Genomic DNA, 25,839 nt, shown 5'->3' on the forward strand with positions numbered 1-25,839 from the left:
CCTCATTCCTTTCTTTTACTATTTATGTATCCATTGTATCTTTCAGTAAAATGTAAGCCCTTATGGGCAGAAGTGTTTTATTTTACCATTGTCTTACACATAGTTGGCACTCAAATGTCTGAATTCAATTCATATATTGTATTACAGTTTTATTGTTCATCATAAGATTTTTTTAAAATAAAGGGATATAAAGCTATAAAACAAAAAGTTTTCGCATTCTAATAAAGATCAGTTTATTGAAACAAAGAATTTTATTTTTCAGTATAAAAAATTGCGGGGTTATTTTTTTTTTACAATACAGTTTGAATTCAGGTTTATACTTTTAAGTTCTTCAAAAGTTTGTGCAAATAAATGAATCATAAAAAAATATAGATAATAGCTTGTTTTCCCATTGACTTCTAATTTCAAATGTGTGAGATTACAGGAGGAAAAACTGTGAGCCCACTTTAGAATTTTAACATTTACTTCCAGGAATATCCTGTCTTTGTAGATACGTTGTTCCAATTCTTTCAAAAAAGCAGAAAAATATAGTGTAATCTTTTTTTTTTTAAACCCTTACCTTCCATCTTGGAGTCAATACTGTGTATTGGCTCCAAGGCAGAAGAGTGGTAAGGGCTAGGCAATGGGGGTCAAGTGACTTGCCCAGGGTCACACAGCTGGGAAGTGTCTGAGGCCAGATTTGAACCTAGGACCTCCCGTCTCTAGGGCTAGCTCTTAATCCACTGAGCTACCCAGCTGCCCCCAATATATTGTAATCTTAGCACCATGCCCACACTGGATTTTTTTTGTGTGGGCTTAAAAGAATTGTACACATAATAATATGACATAGTAAAGCCCATCGAATTGGGAATTCTTCTTAACTAGTACTTGAAAATATAAGCAGCCATTATGTACATACACTTTACCAAAGAATACAAAAGAAAAAGAAGATGCTCCCTGCCTGTTAGGATCTTATATATGAATTTGTTTTATTAAATGTTTGACCTGTTGACTAATTCCAAGTTCACAAGTGTTTTGATCACTATAACATATATCCCACATACGAAGATTTTGTTCAATTCCTTGGGAAGTTAGATAACAATTTTCTCTTCAAATCTTTCGATCCTCCTCCTCCTTTCCTGCTGTAGTCTGAAGGGTTCTTCACTTTTTTTTGTCGTGGGCCTCCCTCTCCATGTACTCTGGTAAAGTGGACCCCTCCACAGAATAATGTTTTAAATGCATGAAATAAAATACATCGGTTATTGAAATTCAGTTATCAAAATATTCAAAATAGGTATCCCTGCTCCAGAGCATTAATCCTAGTTCTTTCCTTTCATTTTGGATGTTTGTGAATTTTCTTTTTAATCCAGAACTGTCATGGAGAATGAATCCTAGTATGTAATTAGCTTTCTCTGGTAAGATGAAGAAAAGAAGAGGCTTTGAAGTTCCCTGGGATTTATATTTTCACCTTTTTTTTTTTTTTGAGAGAGAGAAATGGAGAAGGAAAGAACTTCTCCATTCACATTTTGACTTAGACTGTGCTAAGTTTCACTAGAAAGGAGGCAACTCATTCTTACTGTCAAAACTAAAACTTCACCATGTTTTGCAGCTTGGCTAAAGGCCAAGATTTTTCTCAGGAGATCTAATTAAATACTCTTCCTAGATGATAAAGGGTTTTTTTTTTGTTTTGTTTACAGTTTTTTTAATGTTGATTGAAAGTTCAAACTGATAGGGCAACTTCAGGCATTCTGTATTCTTTCTTTGACCACAGAACCCTTAAGTTTTGTCCATATTTCCACCTTTTGCTGTGTGCTTGGGAGAATCAAATTTTGTGTCTTTTTGAGAAAGTGGGAGATAATTCAACCATTTTATTTTCTTTTGTCCCATTAGATAGAGAAAGTGCATCCTTTAGGGGTAGCAAGGTGGGTAAATGGATTGAGAGCAAGACCTAGAAATAAGAGATCCTGGGTTTAGATCTAGCCTAGCTGTGTGACCTTAGGTAAGTCACTTAGCCCCCATTTCCTAGCTCTTACCACTCTTGTGCCTTAGAACCAATGCATAGTATTAGTATTCTATGTGCTCGAACCAATACATAGTATAGAAAGTAAAGGTTTTTTAAAAAGAGGAATGAAAGGAAAAAGTGAGGGAAGGAAATATGGACAGATGGACAAACTCACTTTTCTTTCCCAGTTAAATTAGTTCAGACTGTGAACTGAAAGTAGCATGTCCTAATGCACAAAATGTTAGCATTAATGTATGAAAGATCATAGAGCTGCAAGGAACTTCAGAGTCAATTTAGTGTGACTTTCATTTTATAAATGAGGAAGCTAAGTCTTATACCAATTAAATGGCTTGCCTAAAGCCATAAAGGTAGTGTCAAAGACAGGTTTTGAACCCAGGACTACTGATTCCAAAGCTGGCACACTCTCCACTTTCCTATGCTAGAGACCATCTAAGTTGTTGATAAAAATTATAGTTTTAAATACTTTCTCACAAATATGCTCTGACATAATTTAATAAAGATGGAAATACAAAAGAATTCTAATTCAGTGACTTGTTATTAAGAAGATATAACCTGGTTATTTATTTTTGATCCTGCACAAACTTGTACTATGGGAGAACTTGTTGCAATTTGAAAACAGCCCAAATATTTCTTGTCTGTAACAGCTTTAGTCTCCTTTGTGGTTGTCTCTCTTCCATGGAACTTTTTCTTCTGGCTGTTTATCTAAATAGAATTAATAAGTATAGTATTTGTTTATAAGTTCTCTAAAGAGATTGCTTTCTCTAAACGTTTTCTCTGATAAAGAATTCTAAGCTCAATTGAGCATTAATAGTGAAAGACTAGATTCTGTTTTTTAACTTGTGTATTGGTTCCAAGGCAGAAGAGTGGTATGGGCTAGGTAATGCTGGATAAGTCACACAGGTAGGATCAACAAATTATATTTTTAAAACAATCCATTCATGAAATTTATAACTTCCCATAATATAATAAAACTTATTATGTCCTCAAATCACAGCAGTGAGTGTATTTGTATTGTGTCAGAAGTTCATGGTAAAGCTTGGGTCATGTCATACATTTGCAAAGTTGTTGTCATGTTGAACAAGAAATATGTATATTTTGCTAAGAATTACATTAAAATATAATTCAGTCTCATTCTTTATATGCAATTTGTAGTTCTTTGGTTTGATTATAATCTATATGAGTTGATAATTTTATGTTATTTTCTTTGAGAGAGACTGATTTGGGGGAAGGGCTTGGGTTCAAATGTGATCTTGTACACCTAGCTGTGTGACCCTTACTAAGTTACTTAATTGTTTGGCCTTTGCCACTCTAGTGTCTTAGAATAGAAAGAAGGTACAGATTTTTAAAAAATAGACTGATTTCACAATGGATTCAAAAACAATTGACAAATAATGATACCTTTGATCATACCAGATCTCAAGACGATAGAACCAGAACTAACAGGTTCAAATTCTGACACTTTAGCATTTTGTATGTATCTTGGATGTACCAGGATTTAAAGAGAAAAAGTGGAGAGTATTTTATCCTAATAAAAGGATATGATGAGCCTAGATAATACGAGATCCTTGGAATCTAAAGTTATATTTAATCAATATAGACTAGCCTAGAAAGTGGCCAAAGAAACTAATTGAAATAATGACATTACAGCAGCACACAAAATATACCCACAAAAATGAACAGTGTTTTTACAAAGCAATAACAGAAACCAAGAGTAAATAATTGAAAGGGATGTCCAATTCAAAATAATTGCAGAATGCATCCCATATTTGGAAGTCAGTACATCAAAGCCCATTCATTATAAAACATTCCTTAAAACAATTCTGAGGGCCTTATAACAGTGAATGCTATCAACCCCAGAGAAAAATTTATTTAGAGTCAAAATGCAGATGAAAGCATATGATTTTTCACTTGTTTGTTTGGGGGTTTTAGTTTTATAAGATTACTCACTTAAAACTGAACAATATGGAAATATGTTTTACATGATAATATAGGAATAACCGAGATTGAATCTCTTGCCAGCAGTGGAAGGGGAAAGGGAAGAGAGGGAGGGAGATACGTTTAATCATATAGCTTAGGAAAACCTATGTAGATATTTTTTACATGTAATTGGTAAAAAATAAAAATAAATAAATTTAAATTTATAAAGACGTTCCTTAAAGCAATAATTACTGGCATAAGTAACTGGAGGAATTTTTTTTTAAAGTCTTCATAGTTGGGTTGTGCCAATATAATAAAAGTGACAAACCTACTGAAATTAATCTATAGATTTTGTGTTCTACCAGTAGACAAAATAATAACAAAATTCATTTGTTAGAGTAAAAGATCTAGAAAAAGAGGGAAAAGGGGAAAAAGTAAGAATGAAACATGATTAGCATTTATAGACCTCAGATACAGAAGTAGGCAAAATACTTATTAAGCTCTTAACTGTGTGTTAGGAAGATGCTAAGCAGATAATAATAATGATCAGAAACTGTTTGCAACTGGTTAGAAAAATAGAACAATGGAATAGAAAGACAAGGAAGAATTATAAATGATATAACTAGGTAATCCAGCTAATTTAGTAAATAGTAAACCTGAAAACAAGTTGTCTGAGAATGAACTCTCTGTTTGACAAGAAATTGATGGGGAAAAGGGAAAAGCAGTTTGACTGATAGATGTTGAATTTTGTTCAATACCTTATAAACCATAGTACAATCAATATGGACATGTGACTAATATTTTAAGAAGTCATATCATAAATAGATAAAAACCATATAGTCTTTTTAAAATTGTAGCTATGACCATACCACCAATCTCTAGAGCAGTCTCTTGTATCGTTTTATTCGCTCTTCAATACTTACTAAAGTTTTTTGTGGTGTTTTCTTCATTTGTTTGTGATTGCTTCACACAAGAATAGCCAACTTATGTCATAATTAACAGAAGTAATTGATGGTACTAACACCTCCCATTAAATAAGTTTATGGGTTTTTTTCTTCCTCCTTTCCCATTTTCCTTTACAAATTCTTCTTATCCTTTTGCCCATGTTTAGTCATAAGCATTGGTTGACTCTAGCTAGCACGTAGAACTAAAAAAAGATAGGATGAAAGCCCCCTGATTACACATTATTTATTTGATTGCAGCAACATATAGTTACAAAATTTAAGTAAAAAATAGATCCAAACTCTTTGGATATAGAAATTTTAAAAACCTGTTGTGTTTTCCAATAACTAATGCTACATACATGAGATGAGGAGTCCTTTATTTTATCATCCTTCCTTGACAATTAACTACAACAAACAGTAATGCAAAACTAAACCACAAACAACCACACACATCAATATGAAATCCACTGCAAGAAAAGAGTAAGAAGAACCTTAAATACTTTCAATTAAGAAATCTCTGAATTTTCCCTCAAGGTAACTGGGAAATAAAGTCTCTCTCTTGCTCCACTCCAAGACTAGTTTGTGACTTGAAACAATACTGTCAGAAGGGCATGTGATTTAAACTGGGAAAAGGGGATGCAGACCAAGCAGGCCACATTTTTTTTAAGAACATTATGCATCTTTTAATGAAATGATTGTGCAATCAATGGGTCATTTGGTTTCTCTTTTCAACTAGATATGAAGAAGCTGAAGTTCGGAAGAAACTTGAAGAAAAGGACAGACGAGAGGAACAGCAGCTCCAGCAGAAGAAGGAAGCGGGACAGGAGGATGGAAGAGTCTCAGCTAAGAGCTCTTTAGAAAATGTATTAGACTCCAAAGACAAAACCAAAAAGGTATTGAGGGGGAATGTTGGAATCTGGTTTCTGAGATCCCTTCCAAGTCTAGGCTTTTGATCTTGTGATACTAGTTGGAATTTATGGTGTTAGGACAAGGATCTGTGTGCCAGAGAAATATGGTACCTATTTAAAAAATAAAATCTCGATACACCTTAAGTTATTTATTTCTGTGGTAACATTTAAAAGATCATATATTTTGGAAGATATTTTTCTATTAAAGAGATCCATCACATTACCATTATGAATTCTGCTTCTTTGCAGATCACAATTCATCTCTGCATAAGAATATGGCTTCTGTGGGTGGCGAGGGCCACAAATCAGTTATATCAGTTATGTCAGTGATCTTAATGATTATACTCTCTCAACTTAGGCTGGGCCTGTACTTTACAGTTTGGTAAGACCTGCCAAAATGTAGCATTCAAATAATACATTTTGTAGAAAGTTAGATAGGCTTCAGTTAGATCCTGATGTTACTATTACTACTTTGTTTCAATACCAACAAATATACAACAGGAGGTTTTGTTATTTGTTTATTTGCTAAGTTGTAGTTGAAGGATAGGTGGTTCAGAGTTGTAGTTCTAGCCTTGCCACTGTGCAGTTTTGAGAACTGTTGGCAGGTTACTTAAGCTTTCATCTGCTGCTTCTGCACTCAGCTACTGTCACCTCTAAATACTCCACTATTGACAGCATTATGTTTCATGTGACCAGCCACCTCAGAATTTTCAAAATCTAACTTTCCATACTCCATAGAAAAACTACTCATGGCAAGCACTCTCATAATTCTCCTGAACTGTCAGAGTTTAAAGCCATTTTCTCTTCAGCATTCTGTCTTTTTCTTTATAACTTTATCCTAGTATTTCTCTTCTCTTTTAAGCTTCAAATTTCAAGACATTCTTCCTTCATCTCCTTCTTCATCTGGCATCTTTGTGGTATCACTTAATAGCCCCTCATTGACTCATTTCCTAGAGTCAGTTTTTTCTTAGAATCAATATTGTGTATTGGTTCCAAAGCAGAAGAGCAATAAGGGCTAGGCAATCGGGGTTAAGAGACTTGCCCAGGGTCACACAGCTAGGAAGTTTCTGAGGCCAGATCTGAACCTAGGACCTCCTGTCTCTAGGCCTGGCTCTCAATTCACTAAACCACCTAGCTGCTGCCTAGGTACTTATTGAATGCCATTTGCTTGCGGGTCATCACTCACTGTCATCAAAAAGTAGTATTTGAGCTTTGTATGATAGTGTGCCTACCACCTGATAAAGGGAAATATAGACATTTCTTTTCCTTCTCAGAGACTACAATCCAAATTGAACAGGGGCTGTCTCTGCTTTAATTGGGGAATAATGAAAGCAGGCATGAGTGAAGGAAATGAAGGAAAGAAAGAAAAATAATTTATTATGTGCTTGCAATGTGTTGGCAATTCTTATAAGTGGTTGAAATACAAATAGAAACAAGATTGTTCCTGTCCTCAAAGAGCTAACATTCCAGTAGGAGGAAACAGTACATATTGGGGAGTGACAACCAACAAGAGGAATATTTCTGACAGGGAAGTCCAAATAAATGGTGATTGACATCATAGGGTCTTTGGCATGCCTTTACCAAGGAATAGTAGAGTGGATGTGATTAATGTTCTTAGAACTCGAGTTGAAAGTAAGGAGAAAGGAGTTGGTACTTACACAGCATCAAGGCATTAGAAATGACCCAAAAGATGACATGAAATTTCTTTTTTTTTTCCTTAAAAGGAAAATTGTATTTTTGTTCAACAGTAATTATTCATAAGTTTGGAAAAAGTTGTGTGATTAATTTACATGATAATTACATATAATCAGAATTGAGTGCTTTGTCTAAGTTTTTTCATGATTTTTCATTAGCTTTGTTCATTATTAGACAAAATTAAATTAATAACAAGTGTTATAGAAGAATATAAAGAACATTGGCTTTTGTGTAGAGGATATGGGTTCAAATTCTGACTCTATTCCTTAATGCAAATATAATTAACCTTGAGCAAAGAACTTTGCTCTAATTTCTTCATCAGTAAAGTGAGGGGATTGAATAAGATGTACCATGAGATCTGAATCAATGATCCTAAGTTCTTCAGGGTTAGATTATTTGCATAGTTCTGACTATTTTAATTTCTTAATTTCATTTAGTTATATGATGCACGGACCAATATTAAAATCATAATGTAAATTAGACTTAGCATTTTTATCACAGTATCTTATGAATATAATACTGTGCTATTTGGAATGTGTAACTTAGTTAAAATTTTATACATTTTCCACTGACACAGAGGCTGATTTATAGATGGAGTCATGTTCCCAGATTAGTAAAGTAACAGCTATTGTCCTTTACCTCCATTCTACAGATCAACTTACTGTCCTTTTAATTCTCCATCTCTTTTAACTGACCATCCACCACATTCCCTTTGTTGTTTCCTGAGTTAAAACATAACCTCCTTGAGGTCAGTTTATTTCACTTTGATATTTCTGTCTTCAGACAGCTGAGTGCTGTGCTATATTCATAGTAAATATTTAGTAAGTGCCTATTCACTTATTCAAATTTTATTTAAGGTGTTTCGTTATTAATTATCTTTCTTATAATTAAGTCAAGCAGATATACACATTGAGTGTAATGACTAGTTTTGCTTGTTATTTTATTATACCAAGAATATCTGAGTGAGTGAACATTATATTACAAATTAGCATCCTTTCTGTACTATTATATAACATTCGGAATTTTATATAGAAAAAGAAAAGATGTATCAAATTATTCTGGGGTCTTTGATTTTTAACCATTCTTTATGATTCAAATGTGACTTCAGAGGACTTGGGTTTATATTTTGGTTCTACCACTTAATAGTTACCTGGACATTGGACAAATAATTTAATTCCATTGGGATTGAGTTTTCACACCTGTAAAAAGAATGGGTTGGTTTAGATGACTTCTAAAGTTCCATTCAGTCCTTATTCTACAATCCTCTAATTATTACTATTCTTTTTTTTTTAAACCCTTACCTTCCATCTTGGAGTCAATACTGTGTATTGGCTCCAAGGCAGAAGAGTGGTAAGGGCTAGGCAATGGGGGTCAAGTGACTTGCCCAGGGTCACACAGCTGGGAAGTGTCTGAGGCCAGATTTGAACCTAGGACCTCCCATCTCTAGGGCTAGCTCTCAATCCACTGAGCTACCCAGCTGCCCCCTAATTATTACTATTCTGCCAGTGTTTTTTTTTTAACATTCATATAAACTTTTTTTTAAACATTCATATAAACTTTTTTAACTTTAAATTTCATTGAAGTATGAAATTTGAGTTTCACAAATAAAATCTTTTTCTTGTTTTTTATTAAATAGATTAATGGCGAAAAGAAGGAAAAGAATGAGAAAGCTAAGAAAGGTAAGTGGTTGCAACAATAGCTAGGCCCACATATCTCAGAAATCACTATTCTTTAATACTTGTTTTTCTCCTTTTCTATGTTATTTTTGAGATTTTTCTGCCCAACATTCCTTAGGCCATATTACTCTGATTTTATAGCATTTTTTTAAGCATCCATTTTTTGCCCCAGAAGTTTTGGAATTTTAACAGACAACTAGGTGGTGCAGTTAGTGTTAGACTTAGTTAGGGAGACCTTAGTTTAAATTCTTGTTCAGATACTTTATGTAACCCTCTGCAAGTCATGTAATTTCTTTCAGCTTCAAGTTTCTTCATCTATAAACTGGGGTAATAATAATATCTACCTCACAGAGTTGTTGTGAGGATCAAATGAGAAAACATGTATGTAGTTCTTGGCAAACCTTAAAGCACTATATTAATGCTGACTGTAATACTTTTTCAAATCTCTTTTAACTGTTACTACTTTTTTCTAGCCTTACAAAAATTCACATAAAATAATTGTATCCTCCCATCCAGTAAACAATATATATTTGTAGTTTATCTAAGATAATAATGTATAGTAGTTCATTTAAAAAAATTGAAACCTACTCTGATGCTTGGAGTTACTTTCTAGCTTGAGGTTTCTGATTTTAGGCTCTTAAAAAAGTTTTATTCATCACTCAAAAAATTTTAATGTATTATTTTGAGTGTGCTGCCACCGGTGTGATAGGTGGTAACTTAAACGTGGTTGTGTGTGTATATATGTGTGTGTGTGTGTGTGTGTGTGTGTGTGTGTGTGTGTGTGTGTGTGTGTGTGTGTATATATATATAATATAATAATATTTGTTATTATATATAATATAATATATAATAAATATATATTTATTTATCTCCCCCCCCCCCCCCGGGGTTTTTTTCCTTTTAGAATCAGGAAGAAAAAGGAATAGTTATATAAAACATACCAGAAGGCAAATTGTCTACTCTAACCTTTTCTTACTTCTCTTTCTTCCTCCCAGTTTCTTTTCACTCACATAAAGTTTTCTCAGCATTTTAGGTTAGAGTCAAAAAGTTTTCCTCCTCTTTCTTTTAGACCAGGAGCCACTTTAATTGTTACATATGGTAGTGTATCATTAGTTAGCTAATCAGCTCTTAACTGAATATCCCTAATAATATTTAGGAATTCCAATACTTATAAGCTTCCTCATTAAGAGAATTTTTAGAAGCTGTATTTCATAAAGAGCATTTTGAACAGAATTTAAATAAGATTTTTGAATAAAGTCTTAATTGGTTTTACCAAAAGCCAAAAATATATCATAAAGCACATTTGGCATAGAGCAAAATTTAAGCATGATGTTTTCCTTAATATAATAATATATGATAAAGTATAGAACTTTTCTAAGAAAAGATCATGTTTCATCTTTGATAATATTTTAAATAATTGTTTGTTTCTTATGTGCACTATTACTTTATCCCAAGGCGCAGTCACAGCTGAGGAGTTGTTCACAATGATGACAGATAAAAACATCAGTTTGATTATAATGGATGCTCGAAGTATACAAGATTATCAAGATTCCTGTATTATTAATTCTCTAAGTGTTCCTGAAGAAGCCATCAATCCAGGGTAGGCTATTATATTCAGTATGATATGGTGGATTATGAAGATAATGTGTGTTACTGTTTAATAGCATCTAGGTTAAATCCTCTTTTAGTTCTTTCCATTGCCTTCTCTTATGTAACAATGCTCCTTGCCAGAGGATGCAGGTGATAAGGTGCCGTGTAGTCAGAAGTCTAGTTATACTTACTGTGGTAGATATATATAGGCAATAGGGAAGTTTCTCCTTTGTATTGTTACTCTCCCTGTTTTTCTGCAGCCACCTGAGCTTTACTGCAGACTTATATGGGGCAGCCCTTATATATCTCTATATATCTTTCTTCCCGGAAGGCCTGCTAATTGATTTAGCCTTTCATTATGTACATTTAATTTAGAGAAGATTATATATTTTTTTATATATATAATACATATAAAGTTTCTTGCATGGTGTTGTACTGGACAGGATGTAGGGTAATATAATGGAAAGATCACAAAGACATAGATTCTGATCTCATTCTATGATCAATTAGTTGTGTGAACTAGACCATCCTATTGTCTTTTCCTCACATTTTATAGTTGAAGTAATTGCTATTTTTTAACCTGTGAACCTAGAGAATATGTGGATTCTTTGTAAGAATGAACTTTTCTATATCCTTGAATCATTTTCTTGATCCTGTCTGTATACTAAAATTTTTACTTAAAAGAAAAAATGTCACCTGCTCTATTTCCCAGTGTCACAAAAAAGACTAAAAAAATTAATAAAATATCTTATCAATAACTAAAGTTCTAGGTGGCCTTGTTTTAGTCCTTGCAGGTACCCATTTTCATTACCATCCTTATCTGTCACCTGACAGAGACATCAAGTATAGTAAGCACACTGTGTTTGGAAAGAACTGCCCTCCCCCCCCCCCCAAAAAAAAATCCATTGCTAGATAAACTCTTTATTTGTGGTTCCTTGGGACCATAAATTTTATAATATTATATGTGTATTAATATTTTTTCTTGCTGTCTTTTTTTATATCATCTTTGTTTTCTGTTTGTTTTCTTTTTTTTGTTCAGAACGTAAACACCTCAAAAAATGAGCATATATATATATATATATATATATATATATATATATATATATATATATATATATATATATATATACCAAGTAGACACAAAAAGAGGATTATACTTGAAATAATGATTCTCTTTTCCATATCTCTTGATTTTTTTGAAAGTTTGTAATAATTCATTCAACACATTTCTTTCAAAGTTGTCCTGTTATTTATGCTTCATTTTGAACTTCCTTCTTTTCTGTATTCTTTAAAAAGTTTAATTCCCTATCTTGGCCATAATTCCTAATTAGAAACAGAAAGAAAAAAAAAACCTGTAACAAATAAGTGCATTTAGGGAAAATAAAATAATTTGGAGGCTATGTCTAAAAATATATCTTTCTCCACAACTTGATATCTCTGTGAACAGAGAGGCAATATGCTTTGTCATAAGTCCTCTGAAGAGATAGTTGATTATTGATTTGATCTGAATTCTTAAGTTTTTCAAAATTGTTTTTATTTATGTTGTTGTGTCATTGTACATATAAATACTCCTGATTCTGCCTACTTTACTTTGCATCAGTTCATACTTTCCCAAGATACTGTTGTTTCTTATCATTTCTTAACATGCAAGTCATATTTTAATTCTTTTATTTGCTACTATTTGGTCAGCCATGGACATTCTCTTAATATATTTCTTTTCGTTCCCCTACCCTAACTTGCCATGTTCCTTAGGGTGCAGTGACAAAGGAGATAATAATACATCTTCTTTAATATAATTTCTGCTGTTAACCATTTCCATTTCTAATTATCTCCTTTCTAACATATTCCTTTTATCCTTCCCTTTTCTTTCCCTTCTTAAACTGTTCAGAACAAAAACTTTCTTAATTCCCTTAATACACTTTGAAGACATTAAGGTTCTGAAAAGACTCTTGTTTCTTCTCTCCTTTAAATTATTCAAATAAATTTTCTTTCCTAAGCTTTTCTGGATTCTTGTGTTTGCACTTCATAGTTCCTACTCACCTGTAATCTTTTTATCAGGAATTAAAAGACCGTAAAGGCTCAATTAAAAGTCCATTCTTTTCCCTTCTGTAGGATTATATTCAGGTTTGCAGAGTCATCAGTTCTTGGTTTATATGCCTACATCTTTTGTTTTTTAGAATATATTCTAAAATATCTTCTTGTTTATCATAGAAGCCGCCAAGTCTTTTGTGATCCTGACTGGATTATTGGCACTTGAATTCTTTTTAGTGATTGCAGTATTTTTTCTTTCACATAGAAGCTCTGGATTTTAACTATGGCATTTGTTATGACATTTAACCATGCTGTTACTATTTTCTTTTGAGATTTCCTTCAAATAGGAAGTGAATGACAGATATTTTCTATCCTCACTTTCTTTTCTGGTTCTAATAGATTTAAGCAGTTTTCATTCATTATTTTTAGAATTAAAATGTCCAGGCTTTTTAAAAAATCATAAGTTTAAAGAGATTTCTTGATTCTTAAATGTTTTCTAGGTCAATAGTTTCTGATAGCAGATAACAATTTTCTTCTTTTTTTCAGTCTTGTGATTTTCTAATATTTCTTGTTCTTTATTTGAGCCATTGCTTTCTGTTTGAACTATTCTGATTTTCATGGAGTCCTTTTTTAACTAATATTTGCTATTTTCTTTTTTGTTAGCTTTTTCCCACTTCTTTTCTTTAGGACTTTTATTTCATTTTTTAATCTCTTTGAATTTCTCTAGTTATTTAAATTGTTCTTGTGGAAAATGAATTTTTCCCACCTTGATCTCATTTGGGTCATAGAGGTTTCTGATCTAACCTTTACCACCAGGAGCATTAAGCCTTCATTGGTCATTGTAGTCCAGGGTTCTGGATCTTCAGATCCCTTTATGGAATCTCAGGACAGTGCCAGAGACCTCAGTACTTAAGGGCTTATGGTATCCAGAGATAAGCTCTGCCAACTCTGCAGGCACATTTCACTGATAACTGCCTCTCTAAGTTGTTTCCAAGGTATATACTGGCTAGGGCTTTCTTGGGGAGTGCCCTTGCTATTTCATACCTTGTCTTGCTGTCTGGTACAGAGCCCCATAGGCTGTAGGTTTTCCAAACTGACTCTTGTAGTACTGCAAGGCTGTCAACTTATTTGCCTAAACTTTTATGGAGGACTCCTTTTCCTTTTGCCCATAGACTTTTGGCTGACTATCACATTCTAGGATAGAAGAAGTCATTTACTGTAGTTATTCCCTGGATTGACCTTTTTTTCTTGATTTTTTTTTAAAATCTGTGGTATTTTTAGGTTTTTGTTGGAATAAGGGTATGGGAAGTCTATCTCTATTCAGTCAGCCATCTTGACAAGAAAACTCTTCATTTTCCAATATCCCTTTTCTCCCCCATCTTTCCAATGAGAGCCACTCCTAATATGGAGTAAAAGCATAGCAGACATAAAGCAAACAGTTCATAAAAAAAAAACCCAGTACATCAGCCGAATCTGAAAGTTTATATAATAGCAAACTAAAGATTTATTGATTGATTAAATTATCTTTATATTATTAACATAAAGATGCATAATTAAAATAGTAGTGTATAAATTTGGTTTACATTTCACTAGCCATGGAATGTGTAGGACTTGAAGCTGAGAAATTAATCAATAGATAACACAAAATGCTCTTACATTTAACTATACTGGTTTTATATTTGAAATACAGAGAGACACTGAGAGATATTTTTTGACTGTTCTCCTCACACAGTGCCCTCACACCTCTCCTGGTATTTTATTGTTGGTGACCACCATAGAAGAAGGATTCCTTCCCTGTGGATAATTGTTAAAATTTATAATCTACTCATGATTAAAGATAGTTTTTTTGTAGTTATTTTTCACTTCCTAATAATTATCCCTGAAAATGCATTCTAATTTTATGCTCTAGTCAGGGAGTTAGAAACAAGCTTTTATTATAAAGTTTGAATTAAGTTATAGCTTTATACAAGTACAATGTAATAGAAAGTCTGATGTCCTTTTGCCTCAATGCATATGTTGATAAATTTCAGAGTCACTGCTAATTCGATTGAAGCAAAACTCCCAGATAATTCTAAAGATGCATGGAAGAAGCGGGGGTGCGTTGACTATGTTGTACTTCTTGACTGGTTTAGTTCTGCCAAAGATTTACAGCTTGGAACAACTCTGCAGAGTCTGAAAGATGCACTTTTTAAGGTTAGCAAGGTTCCTTGTTTATTTCAATTCTATAAGGTTAAAAAAGCAAAAGTTTTCGTTAATACCTTAAAGAGCAAGAAGATGTGGTACTTTGAAATTACAGTTTCTTTTCTCCTCTTCCTGCATATTTAAACATTTATTATTGATTTATTAAGCCCTAGCAAAAGCAATGTACTCTATTCAAAACAGCCATAGATATCCAAATAATCAGTATCTCAGAAATTTAAATTGTTGGAAGAAAATGTTTTGGCATTTTCTATTTTAAGAATTAGGCCTTTTTTCAATGGTTTTATTCAAAATAAGTCATTTTTAAAAATTGCTTACAAAAATTTAACCTTGATTTTACATATTGGGACTTAAAACTCTATAAATATTAAACTAACAAAATTTCAGGGATTCTGCCAGCAAAAGGCAATGAAACAAGGAATATTTGATTGATAATAGAAGTTGGATTTACTGAAATATTATTGTCTTCTATACTGTTAAATGACTTCTCTCTTTTCTTCATACCCTATCACATGTCCCTTGTGATCTCTTTTCCATATTCTCCTCCTTATACCCAGGACCCTAGATTTTATTAGAGCTTGTCCCATCCTCATGCCTTCCTGTGACTCACCTCTTCTAGACTTCCTTTTACACTGCTTGCTAAGTTTAGGTGGTGCCTTTAAGCTATAATCTAGCTTTCTTAATATTATTCCTTCTTCTCTCTCTCTCTCTTTTCCCCTGCTCAGTATCTCCAGATCTGTCCTTATCTGTGGGAAGGCAGCATGAGAACAGGAATGAAAGTGACCTGAAAGTAGAAGCAGGACAGAAAGTAGTAGGATGTATGGTCTCAAATTCTCCTACTTAGAAATGGAATCTTCCATATTCTTAAGTGTTTTGCAATCATTTTTTTTGGTTATTGTTAGTGACAGTTATCATTGCTAGTTCTGAACAGGGACTCCAAGAGTGATTTTTGGGGACAGCTTAGCTATTTTTTTTAAAAGTCCTAGTGATAAGGATTGATATCTTCCTTGAAATACCAGTGAAGTCAGGCCAAAGGATCATAAGACTATAGATTCAGAGCTGGAAGGGACTATAGGAGATCATCTATCTAGGTCAACACTCATTAGAAAATTTTTTTCTCCAAAAATTTTTTTATTGAAATCTGTTTTTTATATCAGCTACATTTGTTTCTCACTCACTCCCTCTCTATCTTTCCTAAGATAGCCACGTTGTAGTAAAGAATAAAAAGAGAAGAATAAAGGGAAAATGTTATCAAAATATCAAAAGTATGCTTTATCATATTCCACACATGTAGTCACTTATTCCTACAAGGAAGCTGGGTGAGGAGAGGTATCGTTTTATATTTCTTCTTTGAGACCAAGTTTGGTCATTTTAATTTTGAAGCATTCCATTTTAATTCCATTCCTCTTATTTAACAAATGGGGAACTGTATGAGAGCTTAAACATATGGTCATCCGAATCAAAACAAACTTTATCAATTTCTCATTAACTGAAATCTTCATCAGTATCTTTATATTTAAATGAAAGGTAGCTTTATGGAATTCCTTGTTATAAGATACTTTTTCTGTTCTATTGGAGGTAGTTTGCTGAGGTACTATTTGTTCCCATCATAGAAGGCTTTAAATAGCTATCTAGCTCTCATTTTTTCAAAGTTCACTGAATTATTTTTTATAGTAGACCATACTAATAATTATTCTGAATCTGAACTTGATATCTAAATTGATCTATTTAAAAGGAAATCTATCTATAAGTATATACACAATAATTATACAAATTTACACAAAATTACCATGTTTTTAAGTCTATAACTTATTAACAAGTGTTTGGAGTTTTTAAATTCAATTTAAATAAAGATTTTTATCATTACTATTCTTTTTCTCTTCACTTTCTTTGTTGTTTTTAGGTTGTGGTCAAACTAGATTTAGGAAAAAATAATTTTGTAGTTTTTTTCTGTAATACCCTGTAACTTCTACTCATCTCCAATAAAAAGTCTACTTAGCTCTCCTTTGAATCAAGAGTTTATATATCTCAGGTTATTTCCAGACATCCAGTGCAGAGGTTTCACGAGAAGCCAGTTGAGTTACTGATGGACTGGCAGGACATAGTGAATCCTCAAAAACTGATCCTGGAAAAATTAGCTTCTGGAAGATTTCCCATGTATGTTTTCCTTTATATTGTAAACTGTATAGGGTGATTAAAGAATGAATTCAAATTCCAATAATGCCTTTGCCTACAAGCTCAAAACACAAGAGTGTTTTGAATTTCTTTTTGTATTTTTCACCACATCTTAGCAATAAAAATTAATCAACATATTCTGCTCTGGGACATGACTTTTTACTTAAGCATTGTGACTTTAATACTTAGTGTTTTGCAGAGTCCTTTGTGCAGGTACTGGATGTGGTTAGTTATCTACATAAACAAATCTGGTTTAGCTTAGTCCTTTTTTCTTTTTATAAGAGCCAAAGGATTCACTATGGGAAAGAGCTGCATCTTGTGGATTAGTAATTCTGAAAAGGATTATAAAGATCACTATCTAGAGATTACTGTTGACTTTGTGATTGGTTTTCTTTATTTTGTCTTTTTCACCCTTACTGTTTCAATCCAAGAGAATTAAGAGAAATATTGGAAGGTTTTGTTTGGGCTAGGATCTCCCTTGATTTCTAAATGGAGCTGTTAGGACTTATCTTAGTTTCTCTAGACAATTATTCACCATCTATGTCCATTGATGGTTTATTTAAAGTAAAGACAGGCTTATTTTCTCTAGATAATATTTTAAATGTGAATATTGTCATTTCCATTTATTGGCAAAGGAAAATTTCTCTTTAAAGCAAACAATCCCTGTAAGTTTCTCTGAGTAATTTTGTTTTGTTTTGGATTAATGCCACATTTTCTATTAATTATACTAATAACAGGCACTTCAAATAAAGAAGTATGGTTTTAAAATTCAGCTTTATAAAATATTTTAATATTTAATTCATTGTTAAAATAATAAATTTCTTTTGTTTTGTTTTGTTTTGTAGTGGGAAAGTAAAACTATCCTGAAGAATGAACCTTTAGTTTTAGAAGGAGGTTATGAAAATTGGCTCCTTTGCTATCCCCAATTTACAACAAATGCTAAGGTAATTCCACCTGCCCGTGGCAAGGCTGAAGAAGTGTCGATTTCATGTACGTACCTTTTTTAAAGCTGCATTATGTTAAAATGTTTTAAAATCAGTTGTCTATTTAATAGAGCCTTGCCAAATTCTTGATTATATTTTCATTTGTCATTTTTTAATCTTAATTTTTTTCTTAATGGAAATCTATTTTCTATTTTTCCAAACATCCCCCAACCCCTTTGAAAAAAAGAATAACAAAATTCATTTAACTAATAATGGAGTCAGGCTAGGTACAAAAAATTGCATGCCTTTTATCTGCACCCTGAGTCCATCATTTCTCTCTCTTTAAGGAGGGAGTTAGCATGCTTCATTACTGTTCCTCTGGAATCATGAATGGTCAGTGCTGATCGTGGTTCTTAGGGCTTTCAAAGTTGTTTGTTTTTTTACAGTATATTTACTGTAAAACCATGTCCAAAAATATATGTCCTATTCTGCAATTAACCCATTATCTTTGTATTAGGAAGTGGGTAGCAGTTCATCATAGCCCTTTGGAAGGAATATAGCTGATCATAGCATTGATTAGAGTTCTTAAATCTTTAAAAATTGTTTGTTTTTACAGTATTGATGTTATAGAATAAAATGGTTTCCTGATTCTGTTCATTTTATTCCATATCAATTCACATACATTTTTCTAGGTTCCTTTGAAACTATGTCTTTGATCTTTAAAAAAAAAATAGATTTTTTTCAGTTAAAAATATTTTTTTCTCTCTGTCCCTAATTGAAAAAGAAAGAAAAAGGAAAACCATTGTAAAAAATAGGAGTAGTTAAGCAAACATTGCCATTTTGGCCATTTCCAAAACATATATGCCTATACTCTTGAGTCTATTCCATCTTTTGTTTGAAGCAGGTAGCATGCTTCATTATGAGTTCTTTAGAGACATGATTGATCATTGCACTGACAGAATTCTTAAGGCTTTCAGATTTGTTTATTTTCACAGCAGTATTGTTATTGTATAAATTATTCTCTTGATTCTGCTAACTAAACTCTTCATCAGGTCTTACAAGTCTTCCCAAGTTTCTCTGAAACTTCTCCCTTCATTAAGTCTAGACCATAAAAAGTACAACTTTAAATATTTTTGTATATAGAGAATATTTTCTGATTTAAAAAAAAAATATATATATATATATATCTTTGCCACATAGTCATAGTATCCCTGGGTCAAAGGGTATTCAAGGTTTAGTAATATTTTGGGGTATATTTCCAAAATGCTTTCCAAAATGGCTAGACCACTTTACAGCTCCACCAACAGTGTATAATTTTCCCTTTTTTTGTCAGTTTTGCCAGTCTGTTCAATATGAGTTAGAACCTCAAAGTTAATTTGCATTTCCCTAATTAGTGATTTGGAGCATCTTTTTTCACATGACTGTGGACATGATTTCATCCCTTGTGAACTGTCTGTTTATATTCTTTGACTTTTTATCATTTGGGGATTTGTTCTTATTGTTATAAATTTAAATTATTTCTTTATATATTATGGGAATGAGATTTCTATCAAAGAAACTTGCCTCAAAGGTTTTTTCTCCCTTTAATCTGTAACTTTTGGTGAAAAACCTTTTTCATTTTTTGTAATTGAAATTGTCTATTTTATTTTCTTTGATACTGTCTATCCCTTGTTTGGTCATGAACTCTTCATCCCCTTTGCATAGATCTGAATGATAATAATAATTTCTTTAAATCATGACCTTTTAAAACTAATCGTGTCTTTTGGAGTTTATCTTGGAATTTTCTATGAAATGTTGGTTTTAACCCAATTTCTTCTAGACCTATGTACAATTTTCACAGTAAATTTTGTCAGATAGAGTCCTTATTTCAGTAGCCACGGTATTTAAGTTTATCATACATAATGGTACTAGGTTTGTATTTAATCTGTTCTGTTTATGGACCTCTGTTTTTTGATCAGTACCAAATTATTTTGAAGATTATTCTTCTGTAGAATCCTAGTTTAGATCTAGTATTGTTGAACTTCTTTCCTTCCCACTTTTTTCCCCTTTAATTTCCATTGAGTTTCATGATTTCCCAAATTGAGTTTACCTTTTTTTTTTTTAGTTACATGAAATAATCCTTTAGGCGTTCATGACTGATATGACATTGAACAGATAAACCAATTTCTCTTAGATTATTATTTTAATTATATTGACTCAACTCATCATTAGCAGTTTTAATATTTTTCAAGTTATTTAATTCTATTTTCCTATATATTTTATAAACTACAACTTTGATGAAGTTAATGTTTAGTAGATTGTCATTTACAAAAAACAGTAGTTTTGTTTTTTCTTTGCCTGTTCTTAATCCCTTAATTTTGTTTTTTCTTGCCTTATACTATATGCATTGCTACCAATGTCTGGTGGTAGTGATGACAGTGAATGTCCTGGATTTTTCCGGATCTTACTGGAATGGCCTCTATTTTAGCTTCATTATACACAGTGCTGGCTTTTGGTTTTAGATCATACATAGCATTTACATGATGGCTATGTCCTTGGTATTGCTTATGCTGTGTTTGGTAGATACAACAAAACATTTCTTTTTAAAAAATTAAATTCAGACTTATTTTTGTAATTTTAGTGGATTTTACTTATCCTTCACTGGAAGAGCCAATCCCTGTTCACCCTGTAGCCCCGATGCCACCTTCTCCTGTAACTATTAATGAAAATGCAGAATTGGGAAGTAATCAAGAGAGGATGGGATCACTTAGTGTATTAACTCCAATTGGACCAGTTGCTACTGCTTCTAAATCTGATGGTTCATCTGTACCTAATTCAATATGTATTGTGAAAAATGTTCCTCAGGTATGTTCTTGATAATTTTAAGTCTTTAAATATCTCATTAAGGTGATTGATAGATGTCATTTTCTCTTGTACAAATAAAACTGCCAAAGCAATATGCATATATATATAAATATAGAGAGGTAGATATCTATAGCTATACAGTTATTCTTTCCACATCACCAGGATTAGAGATGTGGTATCCCTACAAACTGGAAAATCTGCATAAAATTTTTTGGCCCTCTTTGCATACCAGAGAAGTCTGAATTTTTTCTTTTTCTTTTATGGGGTGTTTATAGTACCTCATTGTAAATTTTGGGTTAAGTATGCATTTCTTGAGTTTCTAAACTTTTTCAGTGTCATCTGCTAGGCTTTGCATGTTGTCTGTGACTTTTGCAAAAACAATTTATGCCTGAAACCATGATGATGGGGAAAGTGGCAATATAGAAGGGATAATTATATACTTAAATTTAGATGAAATTCTAGAGATCCATTTACTACAAATGCTATTTCAATGAAAGTCTAGCCAAATGGTTATATAATCTTTAGCTATTGGTTCACTTAACAACAAAAATGACAACAATGCTTTTTAGCATTTTAAGGATTACAACTCTTTTTTTTTTTTTAAACCCTCACCTTCCGTCTTGGAGTCAATACTGTGTATTGGCTCCAAGGCAGAAGAGTGGTAAGGGTAGGCAATGGGGGTCAAGTGACTTGCCCAGGGTCACACAGCTAGTGGATTACAACTCTTGGTTATTTCATCCCCATAGTAATACATTGTGATACTTTAGAAAAAGTACTGGATTTAGAGTCAGAGAACTTGCTTCAAAACTTGACTTTACCACTTATTACCTGTGTATGTAGCCTTAGGCAATTCACTAAACTTCTGTTCCTTAACTTTTTCTACTGTAAAATTAGGGAACTGGTCAAATGACATTTTAGGTCATTTCCATCTTTAAATCCAGGGTCCTATAATTCTCATTTTACAGATAAATAAACCATGGCTGAGAAAGTTGGTAATAGTGAATGTCATAGATAGGTTTTGAGCCTAAGTCTTTCCAGTTCCAAATCCAACACTCTACTCCATTATATAATGTAATACAACAAAAGATTGGGTTGTGTTTTTGCTTTTTATTTTAAATTTTTAATTTATTTTTAAGTCCTTACCTTTAAACCCTAATCTAGTCTTAATATCAATACTGGACTAGGCAGTCAGGGTTAAGTGACTTGCCCAGGGTCACACAGCCAGGAAGTGTCTGAAGCCAGATTTGAATCTAACCCTGGTGTTGGATCCATAGCACTACCTAGCTGCCCTTATTTTTGTTTTTTTAAACAGTTCAACAGTCTATTGGAATTCATTCTAAAACTGACTGCCTCCTAGTATTTTCCTGAACATTGTTGCCAACAGAGGTATGGCATAATGGATAGAATGTGTATCCAGGTAAGTCTAGTGTCCAGGAATTTTATTTTAAAGATAGGAAGATTTGGCTTTTAACTCATGACATCTTGTCTTTGTAAATCGCCTTGGGCAATTCACTTACCCTAGTATGTACCCTGTCTTAAGATGATAATGTTTCAGAGAAGTTTCTGACTTCCACTGGTAGAGTGTGTCGTCACTACATTGATATATAGTCCAGTCTCTGTTCCTATATCCTTGATTTTATAATGTTTCCATAAAATACATACTGGCTTCCTGTTGTTGGTGAATGATTATGATTCTGAAATATGATTGACTGATGACCTCCCCATTCCTCAGATTTCAACATATAAACAGCAAGAATATTTTGGAAACTTTTAGCCTGAAGTCTTCTACAAAAAAAATACAAAAATGATAGATCTCAACATTTTCCTCTATTCATTATATCATTTATTTTAAAAGATGAAAGTTTAAACTGATTCCTTTTTGGACTTCTCAGCAATTTAAGGTTTATTTTCCAGCAAGAATATTTCATACTCCTTTTCTCAAATATTACTAACTTATAATTCAGATTTAATGAAAAAACTTTTGGTTTGTATAATTTGGTTTAATTCTACAATAACTGGCTTTTATTTGGTATTTTTAGTTTTGCAAAGCTTTTCCCATATATTCAACTTTGAGGTAGATGATTTTCTTATTTCTGTTTTATAGATGAGTAAACTGAGTCTGAGAGATTTTAAGTGACTTGCTTATGGTCACATAGCTACTGAGTGTCTTGAGGCAGGATTTTAACTCGGGCTTTTTTGACTCCAAGAATAGCGTTCTATCAACCATATATGGCAGTTTCCTTTTGGTAAAAATTGAGATCTGTTCCTTTATTATTTAGGATCTTTTGTCTTTAACAAGATAGGCAAAAAATTGTAACAATAATAGAGCATTTTTCAGAAATAAATTTTAAATTCTAGAAATACTCTTTCATAAGGATTGAAAATTAGCAGTTTTTAAGCACTGAAAACCAATTTATTTTAACTCTGACCCTATAGGGTTCCTGTCTTGACTGGGGAAGTTATAAGGGAAGACTTGTGAACAATATGCTTCTAAGATTAAAGCAACTGAGAGAGGGATAGACTACTCAGTGAGGAGAACTCTTCCCTCTGTTCTCTGTTATTTATGTCTTTTGCAATCTAGTGAGACATTAATGTACTAATTAAAAATTGACAAGAGAAATAAATACCAACCATTTAAATGTCTGAGGAATCTAGACAATTTACATATAATTACTTGACTTGAATCCTTTGTGAAATAGCTCAGTTCATTAAAAAACAAAAGCTTTTTTAGGGCACTTAAGTACTACATAAATGTCCAGGTCCAAACTTTGTATTTTAGTCAGAAGACTGTAACTCTTATCCATATATTATATTAAGTTAAAGTGAAATGAGAACCCTATTCTTAAGTACTTCATTGGTATTTGAACTTACATTTAAGTTTTCTCTTTCTGACCTTTTACAAAACTACCTATCCCATCAACACCTACAAGTAATACCAACACATTATTGTCTCTTTGGAATTACCTTTATTGTATGAAAACGCAGGGTTTCAAGAATTAATGTTAAATATTTTGACATTTTGACAACAGTAATGTATATACTTTGTTTTTGTTGCTCCAGATTGATCGCACTAAAAAGCCATCAACCAAATTGCCTGATGATCATCATAGACCAAAATCAGAAGCAATGGACCTTGATCATCAGCCTCCTCAGAATGGGAAAGTTGTTCCTGATCGTTCCACAAAGCCAACATATGCCCCAGTGGTAGATGCTTTAACAGAAGAAGAAAAGCTTCGTATTCATGCAGAAACCACGCTTCTGATTGAGAAGAGCAAACGAGAGAAAGAGCTTCGAGAAAGGCGTCAAGAAGAACAGAAAGAGAAACTGAAGAAGGAAGAGCAGGAACAGAAAGCCAGAGAGAACTTGGAAACTGAGGAGAGAGAGGAGGGAGCCAGGTCGCAGCAGGCTGATGAGGAAAGTGACAAAAAAGAGGCAAAGGAGGCAGGGGGAGTGAAAGGGTCAGCTAAAAAGGAGCATGAAATAGCAGAGACTGCAAAGCCCATGGAAGACCGAGAGAAAGGGTGCCAGACGCCAGAAGTCCAGAAGAAACCAGTTGCAGATGTTGCCCACTCATCTGGACTAGCAGATCCAGGCTCCAGCAAGGTGAGGAAAGCTGTGTAAAAATTAAAATCTCAATTAAAAAAAATATATATATATATATTTCAAGAGATTTATTAATGATCATTAGAAATTAAGGAATAAAGAAGATAAAGACCACGTGCCCATGGCTGATCAGCCAGTTCAAACACCTGCCTTACCACTACCAACCTCGGTACTGGAAGTAAAGAGCTGGGACCCTTCATGTCCTTGCCTAATATCCCTTGTCTATAGGAAACACGTAAGGACAGGAAGTCAGTGGGCTCCTGGGAAATGTAGTTCTTTTTTTTAGGTTAACAGATTTTCAATTATACAGATGGAAAGGGTCAGCACAGATAGCCAGCCAAGCAAGGAGCAGCCAGTGCCTCCAGAGTCACCAGATGAGCTCCAGGCACTTTATTAGTTGTGTGACTCTGGGCAGGCCACTTCACCTCAGTCCTCCTGTGTCTCTATCTGTAAAAATAGGAATAATAGCACCTGCTTCTCAGGGATGTTGTCAGTATCAAATGAGATAATGCTATAGAAATACTGCTGCTACTGTTGCTGCTGAGAAAGATTATATTGTAATTTCCAAAAGAGGGTGGTACAACTGACAGCATACATTTTGTGTAGGGGAGATGGATTGGTGCTAATTCTTCATGCTTTGTTGTTCAGTTCATTTTAAGACAACTTTTTGGAACAGGCCTTTAAAATTAGTGCCTTTGTGCCTTATTAGCAGGATATATTTAACATTTGAAATACACACTATATATAGCCTGCCTTTTTGATGCATCTTTAAAAACACATAAAAAAGATTCTGGGTCCTCTCTTGTTAGAACAGTAAAAAAATATGTTATTTTATATATTAAATTTCATATTCATACTGCTTATTTGTATATCAGAAAATCTATATCAGGGTATGTAGGTGCTTTTTTTTGCTGTTACAATTTTTGTTTTTATCTATTTAAGTAATTTCAGAAATACTTTTTAAAATTTAAGTGTCTGATATTCTTTCTCTTTACATATTGCCTTGTAACTTATAAAAGCCAAACTTGAATGCATAATTGATGTCTTAGGCCCAAACTACATGTTTGCAAAATAGTTTAATTTATTTAATTGGTTTTATGTAGATGCAAGTCAAAATATTAATTATTTACAGGATGTGAATAAACTTAACTAAGAGGCAAAAATAGCATCTTAACACAAATTGTTAACTTCTGTATTCCCTAAAACATGTCTACCTTGAACATGTCACTTTCAGAGACATTTCACTTGACTGCTAACTTCAGTCATTTGAAGACTAAACCAGAACTAGATAGGAACCAGAATGCCTCTTCCAGCCAAATTAAATATCAGACA

The 25,839-nt window shown here is 32.9% G+C and overlaps 1 protein-coding gene across 2 annotated transcripts in view; it reads left to right on the forward strand.

Annotated features, from left to right (window-relative positions):
* The window catches only part of USP8 (ubiquitin specific peptidase 8), a 67,849-nt gene that overhangs the window by 18,933 nt on the left and 23,077 nt on the right, over positions 1-25,839 (forward strand). For both annotated transcript variants that reach the window (XM_001369991.5, XM_007479938.3), the window contains exons 5-11: positions 5,600-5,756; positions 9,103-9,145; positions 10,598-10,742; positions 14,794-14,956; positions 17,983-18,127; positions 20,681-20,904; positions 23,965-24,507. In XM_001369991.5, the coding sequence (XP_001370028.2) occupies positions 5,600-5,756; positions 9,103-9,145; positions 10,598-10,742; positions 14,794-14,956; positions 17,983-18,127; positions 20,681-20,904; positions 23,965-24,507 (1,420 nt within the window). The remainder of the gene's footprint in view (positions 1-5,599; positions 5,757-9,102; positions 9,146-10,597; positions 10,743-14,793; positions 14,957-17,982; positions 18,128-20,680; positions 20,905-23,964; positions 24,508-25,839) is intronic.

The sequence above is a fragment of the Monodelphis domestica genome, chromosome 1 (assembly GCF_027887165.1).
Source record: "Monodelphis domestica isolate mMonDom1 chromosome 1, mMonDom1.pri, whole genome shotgun sequence".
Classification (NCBI taxonomy): Eukaryota; Metazoa; Chordata; class Mammalia; order Didelphimorphia; family Didelphidae; genus Monodelphis; species Monodelphis domestica.